General features: G+C 40.6%; 1 protein-coding gene across 1 annotated transcript in view; it reads left to right on the top strand.

Moving 5' to 3' along the window:
* dmd (dystrophin) overlaps positions 1 to 19,231 on the top strand; it is a 176,651-nt gene that overhangs the window by 77,785 nt on the left and 79,635 nt on the right. The window contains exons 36-53 of the mRNA XM_031582290.2: positions 673 to 795; positions 1,578 to 1,748; positions 2,316 to 2,432; positions 2,650 to 2,784; positions 3,336 to 3,488; positions 5,077 to 5,247; positions 7,569 to 7,679; positions 9,805 to 9,965; positions 10,656 to 10,794; positions 12,907 to 13,082; positions 13,158 to 13,305; positions 13,780 to 13,911; positions 15,223 to 15,372; positions 15,480 to 15,560; positions 16,327 to 16,411; positions 17,085 to 17,254; positions 17,408 to 17,525; positions 18,046 to 18,257. Coding sequence (XP_031438150.1) covers positions 673 to 795; positions 1,578 to 1,748; positions 2,316 to 2,432; positions 2,650 to 2,784; positions 3,336 to 3,488; positions 5,077 to 5,247; positions 7,569 to 7,679; positions 9,805 to 9,965; positions 10,656 to 10,794; positions 12,907 to 13,082; positions 13,158 to 13,305; positions 13,780 to 13,911; positions 15,223 to 15,372; positions 15,480 to 15,560; positions 16,327 to 16,411; positions 17,085 to 17,254; positions 17,408 to 17,525; positions 18,046 to 18,257 — 2,553 coding nt within the window. The remainder of the gene's footprint in view (positions 1 to 672; positions 796 to 1,577; positions 1,749 to 2,315; positions 2,433 to 2,649; positions 2,785 to 3,335; positions 3,489 to 5,076; positions 5,248 to 7,568; positions 7,680 to 9,804; positions 9,966 to 10,655; positions 10,795 to 12,906; positions 13,083 to 13,157; positions 13,306 to 13,779; positions 13,912 to 15,222; positions 15,373 to 15,479; positions 15,561 to 16,326; positions 16,412 to 17,084; positions 17,255 to 17,407; positions 17,526 to 18,045; positions 18,258 to 19,231) is intronic.

The raw sequence follows: 19,231 nt of genomic DNA, 5'->3' as shown, positions 1-19,231 counted from the left end.
GTAGGTTTTCACAGGTAGTATTTGTACAGGTCAACTCAAAGTTATAGTTTTAATGAGCCACATGACTTAATTGGCTATAGTTTAGAGACACTACATTGTACACTAAATTACATTTTCAGTCATTACTAACAAAACCGACTTTCCACACATTCACGGTCAAGACATTTGGTTTGGTTTACAATGTTCCCATCCACAAAAAACAAAATTCCCCCATAGTTGTGTCCAGACATATTGCAATGTACATATGGTGCTCCAAAACGACTCCATTCCCCCACCTTCATGCTGTCATGCACATGATGGTACAAACAACAGTCCATTTGCAGGACCAAAGACGGTGCTACATTAGAGTGTTTTTTTGTTTGTTCTTCTTTCTTTCTTTCTTTTTTTTAACTTTTTCATTGGATAGAGACCTGCATTGAACAGGTGATATGTGTTTAGGTAATATGACATTTACATTTAGTCATTTAGCAGACGCTTTTATCCAAAGCGACTTACAAGGATGTATACACATTTTACATTTACACTGATGGCACACTGCACATCAGGAGCAATTAGGGGGTTCAGTGTCTTGCTCAAGGACGCTTCGACAGGGAATCGAACTAGCAACCTTCTGATTACTAAACGACTTCTCTACCCCCTGTTCCACTGCCGCCCCAAATTCTTTCTCCTCAGGACTATCAGAGACAGATGTCTGTTCTGGAGGGGAGCATGGCGGAGATCACTGCTTGGATGGAACAAGCTGAGAAACAAATGGACGAGTCGGAGCTGCAGGGTGGTGATGAGCATCAATTCACGGTGTGTTCGGCTGTGGCATGTATATAAACATGTTCACAGTTTAAAATGTGGCTGTGTATACCTTTTGAGTTGTGCTTGTTGCATTGCAATAGGTGTCTTTGTCTTTGTGTAGGCCTGTGTAGATTGACTATTGCCTACCTGTAATGTAATTCATTTGTAATGCGTATCGATTAGAGGTTTTGCCTGACTTTGGTCTGGACATGGCATCGCAATACCTCCTATCGCAATAATCTTTGCAGGAGGCAGTGTGAGTTTCCACAGGGTTCGTGCGCTCATGGAAAACCTAGAAAAGTCAGGGAATTCAAAAATTATATTTTAATTTAAAAATGAATTATTTATAATTATTTAAAAATTATATTTTAATATAATAGTAATCCAGTCTTCAGACAAGCTGGGAATGTTTTGCTATCAGCATGATGGATAGAACAAGACATAGGGGCACACCTGCTTTTTACAGGCGTCCTGGGTGATCCGATCAGAAGTGGCAGTACCTGAGTTCACACCTGGCTTTAAAATGTGTCTCCACTTGTCATTGGATCTCACTTCCCTAGTCTTGCAGCGTCCAAATGCATTGATGTTGTTTCCAACTGCCCACATTGAGCAGTGCCCTGTTGCCCCCACGTCGACTACGCACTGCGCTCGGATTCAGCACAGCAGAGGAGACAACCCTTCTTTTGACTCTCTCCACTGACAAACATCATGTTCCATAATGCTGTGGGATGGGAAGAAACCATATGGAAAGAAAGCTACTTAAATCCATGATTTCATTTTTTTTCTTTCAGAAATTGCGTATGGAACTGGATGACATGCATGGAAAAGTAGAGGCTTGCAATGACCTCGCTGATGACCTGATCAAAAATCATGGCGAACACTGTCAGGCTACAGTGCAACCCAAAGTGGATCAGCTTAATCAACACTTTGATGCTGTTGCTCAGAGAATTACTGATGGACAGGTATCGTCATGCCGTCACATCAGTGCTGTGCTTCAACCTTACCTGAGGCTTATCTTGACCTCACAAACTTATATAATTCAAACATGTAATTCAGTTAATTAGTTTCTGTACCTGCATTCAGTTTAGTTTGAACCCTTCTTAGAGTCTATCAAGCATATCACACAAATTGTATAACTCTACTCATTCAAATTTCATCCAAAATCATTCGAATTTCATCCAAAACTGTATGTATGTATATGCATTTTATAAATCTGTCCTAGAATCTGCTGGACATCTGCTTTACTGCTGCCAGTACACTTCCACATAATACTATTTTGTGACTTGCATGCAAAAGATTTTCTTTATGATTAGTTCAAGCAAGTAAGTAGTACTTTTGAGAGCATCTGGTTTAGTATCCACTGCCATAACTTTAATGACTGAAATGGCTCTAAAAATATTTCTGGCTTCAACATGTATTTGTATTCATGTGTAGGTGTTCAACATGTATTTGTATTTATGTGTAGTTGTGTAAACATGTATTTGTATTTATGTGTAGTTGTGTAAACATGTATTTGTATTTATGTGTAGGTGTCGGCTCGGGAGCTGGAGCAGTATCACAGTGAGGCGCTGATTTGGATAAATCTGTTGGAAGAAGAGGTGGAATATGGAGAAAATCTGAAAGAAGAGGACTTTCAGGAGGATATGGTGTGTGTGTGTGTGTGTGTGTGTGTGTGTGTGTGTGTTTGTGTGTGTGTGTTTGTGTGTGTGTGTGTGTGTGTGTTTGTGTATGTGTGTAAGAGAGAGAGAGAAGGAGAAAAAGAGTGCTGTCATTTTATGTTTTGTGTGTGCAATTTGTGGGTTTGGTGGAGAGTGATGTATAGCGTAATATGTTTGTGTGTCTGTGTGTATAATTTGTTTTCAGGAATATGAGGACGGGGCTGTGCAGGAACTATTACTGAAAGGACAGCGTTTGCAAAAGAGAGTGACAGACCAGGATCGCAGAGAAGCTGTCCGCAACAAACACACACAGCTCAGCAACAAATATGACACTGTGAAGGTACATACACACACACACACACACATCTAGTTTAAAAGTATTAACAAGACCATGTGCAATCTAGAACAAAAATTGTACAGCTCTAGACAACAAGATTAAACTAAATAGACAAGCAGACCCAATGAGATAAAAGCAAGAATTATTTGCAAACAATCCGAAGTTCAAGGCAGGGTTAGGGAATTGTGGGAGGGGCAAAAAGAGACATAGTGAGAGAATGAAGTTTGGTATCCAATTCGGTTGTGTTATAGAAATATATGGAAAGGCAAGTTCAAGTTTTTTTTTACAACATTCCTTTTACTCTCATGTTATTATTGCTGAGGTCTTCTAGAATATAATCATACATGCCACTTTTGCCTCAATGCCTCAATGTTTCACATATTAATGATTGTATCTATTAACGTTTATTCTAAGTAAGATACAGTAACTAGAAGTGAGTGTGTTGACATATTAATGATTGTATATATTAACGTTTATTATAAGTAAGATACAGTGACTAGAAGTGAGTGTGTTCACATATTAATGATTGTATCTATTAACGTGTCCGTGTCCAGGATCTGCGACTGGTGAGGAAGCACAAAGCCCTTGCCATTGCTCCTCAGTGGTATCAGTACCGCAGACAATCACACGACCTGCTCCAGTGGTTGGATAATATTGAGAGAACAGTGGCAGAGTTTCCTGATCCACCTGAAGCGTCAAGGGTGAAGGTACTTACATACAGAGACATGTACACAAAGACACTACTTCAACAAATACGTTTGCGCATACCGGTAGACACACAGACCGATCTCACGAGTACACTCTCCAAAACGGTATACTGAAACCCATTTCATTCATCTGACTCGAACTGGCATAAAAGGTTGCTATTTAATGTATGTACTCAGTTACAAAACATACATCTGTGTGATTCTATCTGTTCCCAACCAGAGTTCTAAACTAGAGCCCTCTGTTTAATCCAGATTTCTCTGTGTTTCAGATGATCAGAGTGACATTCAGCTAATCAGGGGTCAACTGACATTTTTCCCCTCTGCTCTACAACAGTCTTTGTGTATATCTGTGCCTAATTCTGTGTCTTGCTTCTTTCTTTTGTGATTTGAAGAAAATGCAAAACTAGCAATGCTACAATAATTCTGTGTAGTTTGAGCCATTTATGAAGCTACATCAAACTAATGTTTGCGAAGGCTGCATAACATAGCAGTACTTACATACATTTTTAAGTTATGGGCATATATTGTTAGCACTTTACAATTTGGTAGTAAGTATCACCACGATAACTGGGTAGTATCATCTCAAACCATCCTAACAACTCAATAACAGGCTCCTTGTCCAACAATTTGGAAACTATGAGGTAAATGGAGGTTGATATGAATGACCATGGTTTTAGATGATACTAGCCGATTATTACCATACCACCCACTCCTCTTTCCAAAGGGAATGACCGCTTGACACTTAAAAAGGCACCCTGTAAAAGCCACACATGACAATGAAACTCGGATAAACTAAATAAATAAATGTGAAAATGCATCTTCAACACACACTCAAATGTATACATACATTCATTGTCTAGGATACTTTTGTGCAAAAATAACAAGCATAATTCATCAATTAAAAAAAACATAGTTAGCTGTATCGTTATTTGTGTTGTCAGTGCATATTTTAAGGCTAATGCAATGCTGTCAACGTTCCAATCGAGGTAGCAGGTTACACGAGTTTGAGTAGTAGCACATCTTCCTTTGAATCAGGTGTGTGATAGCATTTTTATTTAACTTTTAGCCTCAGAATGGAAAAATTAAAAAAACGATGCCTAGGAGACGTTTTGCTTGCTGTCACTTATATAAAATAATAACAATAGAATGTCCACAACTGCCCAAACTTGTACGATGCACACTATCACAGTTTTGCGTCATGGTGTATCATACCACAATGCATTGTTACCCCCCTCACGAGTGTTTAGATGTAGCGATGACAGAGCACTGTTTTGTGGGAAAGGTATGCATGAGTTGTATCAACATCCCTTCTTCCTGCCGGGCTAGGCTTGTCAAGTTAAGGGTTACCACTTGCATACCAAAATAAATACTCTTAAAGAGTTTTAAGTAATGTTTAATAAATATAGTTTCACAGAAATTTGTAAGGGCATTCTCTTTATTTCCATTGGAATTTCACATTCCTCTACAGGTTTGAAGGCTGGGTGTGTCGCTGCAGAAGCCATTTTCTTTACCTCAGACAGTGACAATGAATTTACCCTGAAGTGTGTGTGTGTGTGTGTGTGTGTGTGTGTGTGATTCTGTCCATCAGGAGGTTGGCAGTGCACTGGATCAGAAACAAAAGGATCTATTTGATGTCTCTGAGCTGGGAGGCGTGCTGTCACAAGCAGGTGCAGCCAGGCTGGTGGAGCCCAGTCTCCTCCGGCTCAACAGGCGCTGGGAGGAGGTGGAGCTTAAGTTTGCTCCATTCCGCCGCCAGATTGTGAGTGTCCCTGTCATCGGCCCCTACACTGAACCACAGCATATCACCTGTCATTGTGCCCCTACACTGAACCACAGCATTGTGCCTCTACACTGAACCACAGCATTGTGCCTCTACACTGAACCACAGCATATCACCTGTCATTGTGCCTCTACACTGAACCACAGCATATCACCTGTCATTGTGCCTCTACACTGAACCACAGCATTGTGCCCCTACACTGAACCACAGCATTGTGCCTCTACACTGAACCACAGCATTGTGCCCCTACACTGAACCACAGTATTGTGCCTCTACACTGAACCACAACATATCACCTGTCATTGTGCCCTACACTGAACCACAGCATATCACCTGTCATCGTGCCTCTACACTGTAATGGATTCCTAAACCACAACATATCACCTGTCATCGTGCCCTACACTGTAATGGATTACTAAACCACAGCATATCACCTGTCATCGTGCCATACACCTTAACCGATTCCTAAACTACAGCATATCACCTGCCATCGTGCCCCTACACTGTAATGGATTCCTAAACCACAGCATATCACCTGCCATCGTGCCCTACACTGTAATGGATTCCTAAACCACAGCATATCACCTGTCATCGGCCTCTACACTATAATGGATTACTAAACCACAGCATCGTGCCCTACACTGTAACCGATTCCTAAACCACAGCATATCACCTCATTTTAACAAATCACTTACATCCAACAAGCACGATATGATTAATGACAAACTAACAATGACAAACTCTTCTGTAACATTTTGCAGTTTGACTGTGTGTGTGTGGGGGGGTGTGTGTGTGTGTGTGTGTACATATTTTAGAATGTAACACAAGCCTGAAGTATACACTGAAGAAGTGTACACGGACATAGCACTGAGGAAATGATCATTAAAGCAGCTGACCAGGGTAGTGCAGTTGTTACATCACGGAAGCAGAACTGCGATGTTGTGCCCAGATGAGCATCAGAGGTTGTGCTCCCTTTTCCTGTGTGTCATTCCTCGAGACACTACACAATTTTCCACTGGTTGTTAAGTCCCCGTAGTATCAGGGATATGAAGTGTTTGGCAGAGTTTGGGATTACTGAAGAGCCAGATAATAAAGGAAACACTGGAAATAAACTTGATTTGAATATGGATATGAATATCGAATACTGAATATCGTATTGGGCTGAAGCCTGCCACTGAGGGCCATATAGATCAGGCAGAGAATTGTTACCCACAAGTCATCCACCATGTTACAAATTTAGTAAACATGATACAACAAAATACCAAATAAAATATTACATCTGTGTCTTGCTTTCTGTCATGAAGCACTGATGATATCATATATATTCACAAAATCATCATTTATAGATCACACTCGTCTGAAGTGAAGTCTTCAGGAATGCCCAGAAAATGTTTCAGCCTTCCCACACCTGAGTGGCATCTTGCTTATAATACACACATTTCAGACAGAGTTAGAAACAATAAAAGCACTTTGAACTGCAATTCTTGTACGAAATGTGCTATACAAATAAAGTCTTACTTACTACTTACTAATAGCCCTTGTAATCGGGTACTTAGGGCTTTCTGACAGAATGAAAACGTTTATAGTCTTAACTGTGTGCCCTGCGTTGTGCAGACGAGCACAGTCCCACACACAGTCCCACAGTCCCACACACACACACACACACACACACACTACTAACACACACACACACACACACACACTACTAACACACACACACACACACACACACCCTACTAACACACACACACACTACTAACACACACACACACACACACACACACACACAGGACTCAAACCTGCAGCCTCAGGTCTGGGAGGCGAGGAGGCTAAAACCCATGGGTGCTCAAGGTGTCGGGGAGTGAGGTTTACTCACCGCACAGCACTCTCATTTACATTTAGTCATTTAGCAGACGCTTTTATCCAAAGCGACTTACATATGTGCGACTTACAATGTATACACATTTGACATTTACACTGATGGCACACTGCACATCAGGAGCAATTAGGGGTTCAGTGCCTTGCTCAAGGACGCTTCGACAGGGAATCGAACTAGCAACCTTCTGATTACTAAACGACTTCTTTACCTTCTTCAACCAATTAACATTTAAACACGAAGTTATCGTCCAATCAGAAACAGCTAAATAATTCAATAGAACCCAATTGTTTTATAATATGTACTTAATGTGTTGAGGTTGTTGTGGTTAACAATAATAATAATACTAATAATAATGATAATATTACTAGTAGTATTATACTTACTTACATTTATAACCATGTTTGCTTGTGGAATGTTGTAGGAGCTTCATGACCTGCTGCAGACAATTGCTGAGACAGATGCCATGTTGAATTCACCCGAACACTGGAGGGCGCCGTTCTACCGCTTGGAGAAACAGGAGAAATGCCTAGAGGTCAGTCTAATCTTTGTCTCATATGGTGAACTCATGAAGGGTTGGAGAAACAGGAGAAATGCCTAGAGGTCAGTCTAGTCTGTGTCTCATATGGTGAACTCATGAAGGGTTGGATGGAACAGGAGAAATGCCTAGAGGTCAGTCTAATCTGTGTCTCATATGGTGAACTCATGAAGGGTTGGATGGAACAAAACAATCTGCACGCTGCACATCTGTATGCTCCCCTTAAATATAGTACAATGTAGGCTACTGTACCACAGCCCAGATCCACAAAGCTCTGAAGGAAGTGGACAATGCAAATCCAGATTTTTGATTGTCCCATGAGGTATGTATTGCGAAGACATTAGCTGAGAGATAATTGAGTAAATCAGGTCCAGGATTATTGTTTTTTTTTTGTGTTGTATGTGTTTATGTTTTTGTATCAGTGCAGGTTTTGGTATCATGTTCTAATTCATTTTAATGGTCTCATGAAAGATAGCTGTCCAGGCTATGCATTATGTAGTTTTGTGCTACAGGGCCGACCACCCCGTCAAAATATACTGTATATATATATATAAAAAAAGCGTGTCACAGCATGACATTGCCAACTATATGGCCAAAAAGGCACCAGTTATCACACAAGCACACTTGTGTCAGTGCCAGCGGTGCTGCTCACCCTGCGTGTTTGAATGCCTCATAGGTAGGTAGTTCATACCAATAGTCCTTACTGCCGCTTTAAATAATACAACAGTGGTAATGGACAGGTGATTGTTGTTTGAGGTATCAATTCTAATTATTCTCCAATGTCACTTTCCATGGACAACCTAATGAGAGCTTAGAATGGGTTGAGAATGAGTGAAAATAGGGCAACGTTGTGCAGTGGAGCGGGGGGGGGGGGGGGGGTGAATGAAGACTCTAGACACGACTTTAAGTCCTAAAAGAAGACGGAAAAAAAGAACTCCCAACCAATAGCTTAATAAATAAGTGAACAAAACATCAACAACTGCTAGCTCATTTTTTATGTAAATAAATAATGCTTATGAATATAATGGTGGGCCAATTATTTCCCATATGACCGTACATTAGAGAAGATATGTTAGCTCATGACCTTGAGCCCTGATACAATGCATTGGCTACCCTACTAGCATTATTGTGATCAATGTTATCAAGGGAGGATTCATTTAATGAGATGCTGAACTTTAAAGTAGCGTAATCTAAGAGCACTATGGCTCTCTCATTCTGTTGTCATCACCTTGCTCATGACCCACTGGTGATACCTGCTAACCCATCTGAGCGTCTGCTTACCCCTCTCTCATTCTGTTGTCATCACCTTGCTCATGCCCCACTCGTGATACCTGCTAACCCATCTGAGCGTCTGTTTACCCCTCTACATGACCCACTCGTGATACCTGCTAACCCATCTGAGCGTCTGCTTACCCCTCTACATGCCCCACTCGTGATACCTGCTAACCCATCTGAGCGTCTGCTTACCCCTCTACATGCCCCACTCGTGATACCTGCTAACCCATCTGAGCGTCTGCTTACCCCTCTACATGCCCCACTCGTGATACCTGCTAACCCATCTGAGCGTCTGTTTACCCCTCTACATGCCCCACTCGTGATACCTGCTAACCCATCTGAGCGTCTGCTTACCCCTCTACATGACCTCTTTACTTCCCTTATTTTCCTGTCCTCACCTTAGCCCCCCATTTCTACTAAGTGCTATTTCTTAGCAAATTTGTCATTTGCCACAAGGGGGAGGGGCCTAGTCAGATATTTTTGGGCCAGCCAGTGTTGGTTGAGAAACAACCAATGGGCAGCTATAGGTCGCTCAAAACAAATGAACGAATAAAAGGTTAGATTCTGATTTTATCGGATCAAAGGTGATTTTTGTGAAATATTTAAGACGGAGTGTAACACAAAATCACCACAATAAACTTCACAATACTGCAAATATATCATCTATCTATGTGCTTTTTCTCATGATTTCAGCTTGAATTTGAAGTAGTGATCCTTCATTTATTTGTTATGACTACTTATTCTAAATGTAACCCATCTGCCACTTTTAAAACACATTCAGCACGTAGTTAACATATCTGTAACTTACCTGTTAATTAACTTACCTGTTTGTATATTTCTCAAACAGGAGGTGAAACTTATTCTTAAAAAGTTGGAGAGTCCTGTGGCTGTGGCTTTGGAGAGGAAAGGGGTGGATATTGGGACTGCCACTGCCCACGAGAATGACCTTCACCATCTTCTGTCTGTCAACTGGGACAACCTTAATAAATTGTACCTGGACAGACTAGCGTAAGTTTTCGTTTTTTTTCTCCAAAGCACCTGAACTTTTACTAAATGCAATGTCTTGTACAGGACTGCTTAACAAACTCCCTCCATTGCATTTGCAGCTCCTGTGATTAAGGTGGAATCTGTGTTGTAGTGGTGCCAGGAGTAAATTGCAGGGGTTAAAATCAGATCTTGCATCATTTAGATACATGCAACAGGATAATCAGAATATTATCAACATAAGTGCTGTGGCTTTCAGAAGGACACATGTTGGGAGAGCCTGTTTCTAAAAGTCTCCTCAAATAAGTAGATGGGTTTCAAAGTCTTCAAAGTAAATCATCAAAGATGATCCGCAGATATACCCAGTTTTCAGCATACCATACAAACCCTCATATACACAAATAACTGTTATACATACATACATCATAACTGCATAATTGAGCTGAAAATAGTAGTAGGAACACAATAATAAGTAATGTGCAGCATAGGTCCTGGTCCTAAGTTCTGGCTCATTATTGACAGGCAACATAAAAACTGTGTAAACAGCAGAAAAGAAAGAGTATCAATGAAATATGCCTTTGTTTCTGTCAAGCAACACACACAGAGGAACAGTTGAAGTTAATGTTTTGATGCATAATGTTTGAGAAAATGGATGGAAATGGTTGCTCAAGATCGTTCTGTCTTTGTCCTGAAATTCAATACATTATCTCACAGGTGTTTTGAGTCCTCCAGCATGAAATGGCAGCGATATACTGAGGAACATAAAACCATTGATGACTGGCTATGTGATGCTGAGCAGACACTGATCAAGGCTGAACATGAACCCACCCCCCAAATAAGGGACAAAATGAAGGTATTTCACTCTTAAATGCAGTATATTTCTGCTCAATGTGATTACAAGCATGTGATTATAAGTTGGTAATTTACACAATATGACACTCATGCTCGTGGGGTTGGTAAACTATACCCCCAAGGCTGTGATTCGACCACAGGTAATCACAGCCTCGGGAATATCCTTTACCAATTCCACGAACACAAGTGTCATCACATATTGCTTTTATAGAAAAGTTCTACTACCAATTAATTGAGTTCTAAGACACCAGATTGTTTTCTTTAATTTGATTTAATCCTCCACTTCAAAAAAAGTGGTTTTGGTGACAAGCATTGCCAAGCAACAAATACTGTCACTCCAAGTTTAGTCGAAGAGGCTATTCGTGCACGTTCATTTGTACACTCACATGTCATCACGTCACATTTGAATTTGTACATTCCCCCTACTCCATTTGCTCCCTTTCTGCACTCGGAAAATCTAACATTATAATGTCACTGCCTGCCATTCTGCTCTCTCGCTTTGAATGAATGAAATGTTGACATTGTATAATTCAATGGCATCAGTTTCCTATTCCATGCTAGCTCTAGAATTTCATCGGCCCTGCCTATTGATTTTACACTCCTAATATAGCCCTACAAAATATATAACATTTGTTGCTATATGAATTTGACATTTTTCTGATGTATTCTTTTATCGTTGTATGACTAAAACTTTTCAGCTGCTTAGAGACGTCTTAACCATGTCCCACTAGCAGGTAGCTCACTCCAGAAAATGTAATTTGTTATACTTTTACATGTATCTCAAAATAAATTGAAGTCAGGGAACTTAGAGATACTGTATGTCATATTGAGGATATCATTACCATGGTTACTGATTTGCTTGGGCAACCTGCTGTACTTAGTTCTCAAAGTCCAACTGCCACACCACCTTGTTCTCAAAGTCCAACTGCCACACCACCTTGTTCTCAAAGTCCAACTGCCACACCACCTTGGCTGCTGTTGTTCATTAGGCTCAGTGCTAGTGTTACATGACAGAGCTAAACTAATATCAGTGTGGCTAACTTCACTGTTGTTCATTAGGCTCAGTGCTAGTGTTACCTGACAGAGCTAAACTAATATCAGTGTGGCCAACTTCACTGTTGTTCATTAGGTTCAGTGCTAGTGTTACATGACAGACCTAAACTAATATCAGTGTGGCCAACTTCACTGTTCGTGCTACTTTCAACAGATCTGATCAATTTAGGAGACAAAATGTCAGGTATACACTTTTGCTGACCCGCTAAATTGGTGTCTAGCATCATTGGAAAGGGTGAGACCTCCTGTTTTTTGTGATGTCTCAACCTTCAAAACAAGGCAAGTTTATTTATATTGCACAGCGCAGATAAAAGTGCAGTAAAATAAGAGATTAAAAAGAAAGAATACATTATATTCACAGAATGAACAAAAACTAAAAAGTGAATCAAAAATCAGTTAACAAAAGTCAGTCTTGATTTGAAACTGGTTACAGTTGGAGCACTTTCAATGTCATCAGGAAGTTGGTCCCAGAGCTGAGCAGCAGAGCAGCTAAAAGCTGCTTCACCATGTTCCAATTCTGTGACTTACTGGAAGGCAGTGGAAGGACTGGTCCGAAAAGTTTGACCATTTTTTTTTAGATAGGAGGAGAGAAGGAGAAGAGAGAATCAGGAGCAAGCACATTAGCACACATGCTACATATGTACATGACTGGCATACCTGATTCCTAGAAAAATAGTGGAAGATATATACTATCTATTATAGGACTGTCTCAAAGAAGTTCACCTTCTTAACCTGGGAGAGTGAGAGTGTGGCACTGTTTTACAATATATGAAAATGGCCTCATATCTGTGACAGGATGATAACTTGTCTTTGACAGATGACAACGTTTTTTTCTGTTTTTCAATGAAGCGCTGCTTCACATGGAGATTTTCCTCTAATGTAGACATAGTACAACAATGAACTCAGCATCACTTGGTTATTGATTATTACCACTAACAAACGTAGATATTGAGTGACCCAAACATGGACACGCCTAACACAGATATTAAATATTTTGATAATGCATCATCATATGGTTTCAAGTGTCTTGATGGTATTGATCGTTTGTGTATATATCTAGGTATTACAGGATGAGGTAGGAGGCAGGCAAGAGACAATAACATCCCTGTGTGCCCTGGGAGGGGAGATCTGTGGGCAGAGCCTTCCAGAGGACTCGGTGCCCTTACAACAACAACTGAATGACATCAATGCACGCTGGGATAACATCGTCTTTAAAATCAGTGAGAAGAAGAGAAGGTGTGTATGTGTGTGTAAGTATTTCTATAAATAAGAACATATGTGCACTTTATTGATGTTTATTATTGTCTGTAGATCCACAGACTTGCAGAATACCATTTTAGAGATTCAGACGGATCTTGAGGACTTCTTGTCCTGGATAGACAAGGCAGAGGGCGTTGTGAGAGAACCCCTTCATCCTGACGACTGTGAACAGCTCACTGGTGTGCTGCAGAGAGCCCAGGTGAGACACACCTATGTGTTTTACTCAGTGACAGGTTGATATAGAAAGGCTGACTCGAAAAAGGAGGCAGCTGAAGAAGCAACGGAATCGGAAACGGAAGATTAGACTGGTTACGTTAAGGAGGGCGGAGCTCCTCAGACGAAGAATGAAGAAGAAGAAGAACAAGCTGGGATTGCATTCTACGTGGATCCATTTAGGATTCTCCCTTCAGAAAAAGACAAGCCCTAGGCAAACTTGACTTAGCCCCTGATATTTTCAAGAGCTAGAGATGCCCCTGGTCTGATCATTATAGACATGTACTGCTTTAAATGTATGTTTTGCACCATGTGTGAAGTCCTATATGCCCTTGAATGTCTAGCGTGTATGTGTCAGTGACAGGGGCACTGCTAAGAATTCTGGCCCCTCTGACAGAATGTTTAGTTAGCCCCCCCCTTTCACAGTAAAAATACCGATTGGGAAAATGTGTATTTTCAGGGATGTTTGAGTGATCTACCCAGAAGGAGAGCATCGCTGGAAGATATTCAGCTCCGTGCATCCTCACTGCCCATAGATCGTAGGCAACCGCTACAGACCAACCTCGTCACTGTACTCTCACGCTGGGATCAGGTATATTTGACTTTTTGTATTTGACAATTGTATTTGTTTATATAGCACCAATAACATGTAAAGTTGTCTCAATGCGCTTTTTAGAGCCCAAGGCAACTCCTTAAAGAGATCACTTTGTTAGTGTCGAGGGGAAACTTTGGAAGGAACCATGAGCGGAGGAACAGAGAGAATCAGAAGCAAGCAGATGAATTCATACATACTTCACTCAGGAGAAAACATATTAGCATACATGCGCCATATATACACTCGGATACATACGAGACTAATAGTGGGTCAAAATGGGGAGAGTAGCCACACTATTTAAGACCACAGTTTAACATTACAATGATTTTAATGAATGGAATGAGTTATTCTTTCAGTAGTTATTGGGAAAACATCATGTCAGGTGTAAAACAGGTTCTTTTACATTTTAGGAGCGCCAACATTTCATATCACCTGAGAGGAGGTCCTCTGACCAATTTGGTCCTTGACACATTTGGTATATTCTGTGGCCCAAGAATTCACTCCGACTCCTTCTTTTCAATCTTTCAATCGAACCTCTAGCCCAGTTTATGCTCCAAAATAATATTTGAGCCTTAATGACAGTAGGGTCTTTGAAACATTATATCATTGTATGCAGATGCATGGTTAACACGTCCGATTTTCAATCTTCATTATCAGAGATGATAAATATCTATGCAGGTAAAATATATGAAATATGCAGAATTCAGTACGAAATTACCTGGTTGGTTTTTTGTGCGGTTGTGTCTTTAAATATGTATGTGTGTGCGGTTGTGTCTTTAAATATGTATATGTGTGCAGGTGTGTCTTTAAATATGTATGTGTGTGCGGTTGTGTCTTTAAATATGTATGTGTGTGCAGGTGTGTCTTTAAATATGTATGTGTGTGCGGTCGTGTCTTTAAATATGTATATGTGTGCGGTTGTGTCTTTAAATATGTATATGTGTGCGGTCGTGTCTTTAAATATGTATATGTGTGCGGTTGTGTCTTTAAATATGTATATGTGTGCGGTTGTGTCTTTAAATATGTATGTGTGTGCAGGTGTGTCTTTAAATATGTATGTGTGTGCGGTCGTGTCTTTAAATATGTATATGTGTGCGGTTGTGTCTTTAAATATGTATATGTGTGCGGTTGTGTCTTTAAATATGTATGTGTGTGCAGGTGTGTCTTTAAATATGTATGTGTGTGCGGTCGTGTCTTTAAATATGTATATGTGTGCGGTTGTGTCTTTAAATATGTATATGTGTGCGGTTGTGTCTTTAAATATGTATATGTGTGCGGTCGTGTCTTTAAATATGTATATGTGTGCAGGTGTCTGTAGCTCTACCAGAGCGTGTTTCTGAGATCGAGAGGCTGCTGCGGGAGCACGGTGTGTATCAGAAGCAACTGAATGAACTCTCCTTGTGGGCGTCTAAAACTCGAACAACGCTAGAGAGCAACCCAGATGCTGTGGACCCGAAGGTAAAGATACAACATAAGATAAAGGAAAAACATGAATAGACTTGTTAAAAAGTACAGCAACAATATTATATGTGCACGTGTTGGTGTGTGTGTGTGTGTGTTTGTAGACTGAAGACGAGGTCAAGATAAAAAAGCCTGAAGTGGAAACATTTCTGGCCAAAACTCGCCCCTCTTGGCAGCCCGAGCAGGTGAGACGGCATACTGTTCCCCGAAGCACGATGTTGTCTTGACCATGAGTTGCTCTAAGATGCTGATGCAGTATGGTTCATGGCATATAGAAGAGAACAAAATACAAAATGGAAGCCTAGATTCAATTCAATTTTATTTATATATCGCCAAAACAATGTAATTGTCTTAAATCTTTCAAGTCATCTGCATCTTTGCAAAATTTCACATTTCGATAGCAGAAGGCCATTGAAGCAAACATCTCGTCAGACACCACTGGGCAAATCATCCCAAAACGTAGTCAGGGTCATCTTCAGGCTTTACTGAAATTTCAATACGTCAAGCTGTAAAAAATTATACAAGCTAATAAAATGTGATCTAAATGCCTAAGTACAGCATATGTGTTGTGTCTCACCAACACATTGTCTAAATGACACATAGCTTCACACGTTCGATCTCTACAGCATTCTGTGGGCGAAGAGGCGCTAGAACTTAAATCCTTTTCGTTTTAGCCTGTATCTCAGGAATTACTTGACTTAAATGTACAATTCTGTTTTTCTTCTGTTTCCTACAATGCAAGAAATGCACTGGGCCCTTTCAGTATTTCTGCCTATGTATTATGTTTTTGTCTCGTGATGCCTATCTATATGTCTGTCTGTCTGTCTGTCTGTCTGTCTGTCTGTCTGTCTGTCTGTCTCTCTGTCTCTCTGTCTCTCTGTCTCTCTGTCTGTCTGTCTGTCTGTCTGTCTGTCTGTCTGTCTGTCTTTCTATCTCTACACTCTCTTTTAGCAACAGTATGACGGCCTCGCCACCGACTGGAACTCCATTCAAATCCTACTGCATGACTGGAGAGATAAATGCAATGTTGTGGCCTGTAAGTATATTTGTGTCTGGATGGGGATGTACGAATTTTCATTTTAATATCCAGTTTTGGAAAGTTGACTAAGCATGCAAGCAACTAAACTCACAATTCACAATCAGTCAGTTAGTCTTTTACATTCAGGCTTGAAATTGCTCAGTACATCTAGTAAAACTAAATATGAGAGCCACTGATGTGGTCTGCCGGATTCACTTGGCCTCCATTTTGTCTAGTTGCAAAGAGAACAGTGTGCATGTACTCTCCCCAATCAGTCTATTCCATGTAGTCTTTAAAACAATGCAGTGATCCGTTGGCCTTCGTCTGTATAGCCTCTGGCCTACAGCTCCCCCTGATAAACTACAACTGAGGTGACAGTGGTACAGTGGTAGAGAAGTCGTTTAGTAATCAGAAGGTTGCTAGTTCGATTCCCTGTCGAAGCGTCCTTGAGCAAGACACTGAACCCCTAATTGCTCCTGATGTGCAGTGTGCCATCAGTGTAAATGTAAAATGGGTATACATTGTAAGTCGCACATATGTAAGTCGCTTTGGATAAAAGCGTCTGCTAAATGACTAAATGTAAATGTACAACTGATATTGAAACAGATGATTTATTGAAAACCTGTGTTGGATTGAATGAAAGATTTCACCTCATTTCAACTCAACTCATCTTCTGTGCATGTGTTTTTAGGTGAGAATTTGACTGGCAGTGCTCAGGCGGACATGCCGACTTTGAATCAGTTCGAGCAAGCCTTGAAAGAACTCTCTGATTGGTTGTCACTTCTTGATCACATGGTACAGAACAACAGGGTCACTGTGGGTGACACGGATCAAATTAATCAAATGATTGTCAAGCAGAAGGTGAGTTTGATGTAGACATAAACTCTCTTGAATGTTCAATGAGTATGTAAGCATGATCAAATCTCTTCAGTGATTCTGAACGTTTTAGTAGTGGGTCATATTCTTGGTTTAGTGAATGCAGTTTAGCTGAGAGGTTTTTTATTGTTTCCAAAGGAAAATCTACAGACCCTGGAGGAGAGATGCCATCAATTGGATTCTCAGATCACTACAGCGCAGAACCTAAAGAACAAAACCACCTCTCAGGAGACGCGCTGTGCCATCACTGACCACAGTGAGTCCGTAGGCCTTTGATGTGGGATCTCTTTGTGCAGTTCATCATGTCCACATGACATTTTTATTTATTTATTTATTTAGTTCTTTCTAGAAAAAATATTAATTTTACATCTGTTTTTTTGTCACCTGTATGTGGTTGAAATGTGTGAAGTAGACAAACTAAGATTTCAAGGAGATAAAAAAAACAGTATTTGTCCTCCAACAAATCTTCTGCTTGTTCTACTCTAAGTTGGACCATTTTTTATCAAATGAGAATGGACTCAGCAGCTGCTGAGAAAGCAGTTTAAGACAGTATTATAAAAATTATAATTGTATTGTATTATAATTCAATATTATCCATTTATATAGTGCCTTTAACAATTGACTTTGTCTCGAGACGCTGTACAGTGCCCAAGGATGGTACCATAGCATATATGCATATCATCTTCTACGTTTCAGCGTTTACTCTTGAGTAATTTACCTTGTATGCATAGGTATCAGTTAAACTTAGAGCTATATTTGTTTTATTGCCCACTCAGTCGATAGGTTACAGGCCCACTGGGAAGAATCGCATCGCCGCTTGACTGAAAGAATTGCGGAGCTGCAGAGGATGTCACAGGATTCATATGCATGGCTCGGTGCCAAGGAGGAGGTGGAGCTGCACTTGAAACAAGCCCATGACCATATAGAGGCTTGGAAGGACATTCCTTACACAGTGGATGTGCTAAAGACCCAAAACAGTGAACTCAAGGTAACTCTAACATATGCAAACTCAACCCTTAGTACACATACAATTTAATTCAAAAGTATCTATGTAGAGCCAATAACAAGTGTTATTATATGGCTCCTCAGAATGTTGCAAACAGGTCTATTGATTTGAATGGGCAACCCCAACATTCGCAGGTCTGATATTTCTTTATAATGACCACTGCAAAAAATGTATGACCGCTGTCATTGGCAATGGGTTTTGTGCTTCTAATTCACATGTTTCATATCATTCGGCAAGTAGTCCGGTCATTTAACGTAGTCAGAAAGTAATGGGTTGCCATTTGCGTGGAGAACTATTTTTTCTTAGCGGAAATCACGAAATGTAAAATAACGTAATCACGAAACGTAAAATAAATTCCTTCAGGACGACGCTGCGCGTCAGGGTCCTGTTCGTCCCGTTGGGATTTATTTTTCAATAATGACCGGCGGACTGGACTATACATTATCCCTTACAAATTGTCTCTAGGTGCTTTACAGAGCCCAGAGCCTGAACACCCTAGAACAGTGGTTCTTAAGCTTATTGGAGGTACTGAACCCTGCAAGCTTCATCAGTGCATTCACCGAACCCTTCGTAAATGAAAAAATAAAATATGATTTCTTCAAAACATAGGTATATATAAAAACGACCCGACATTGCTAGTGTGAACCAGGCTATACTGTGTGTGTCTTGACCCCTGCCGAACCCCTGAGAGTGACTCAACGAACCCCTGGGGTTCGATCGAACCCAGGTTAAGAACCACTGCCCTAGAACAAGCAATAAGGCGGCTGGGGCAAGGGAAAAAATCCCTTTTAACAGGAAGATACCATGAGCACATCAGCTCTGCTCTGCATAGGAGAGGAGTGGGGGTTGAGGGGAAGGGAGGAGAGGAGAAGGGAGGAGAGGGGAAGGGAGGAAAGGAGTGGGGGTTGAGGAGAGGAGAGGAGAGGAGAAGAGAGGACCCCCTAGAACAGGAAGAT

Source organism: Clupea harengus, chromosome 16 (assembly GCF_900700415.2).
Source record: "Clupea harengus chromosome 16, Ch_v2.0.2, whole genome shotgun sequence".
Taxonomy (NCBI): domain Eukaryota; kingdom Metazoa; phylum Chordata; class Actinopteri; order Clupeiformes; family Clupeidae; genus Clupea; species Clupea harengus.
This window is presented reverse-complemented; position numbering and strand designations above follow the sequence as displayed.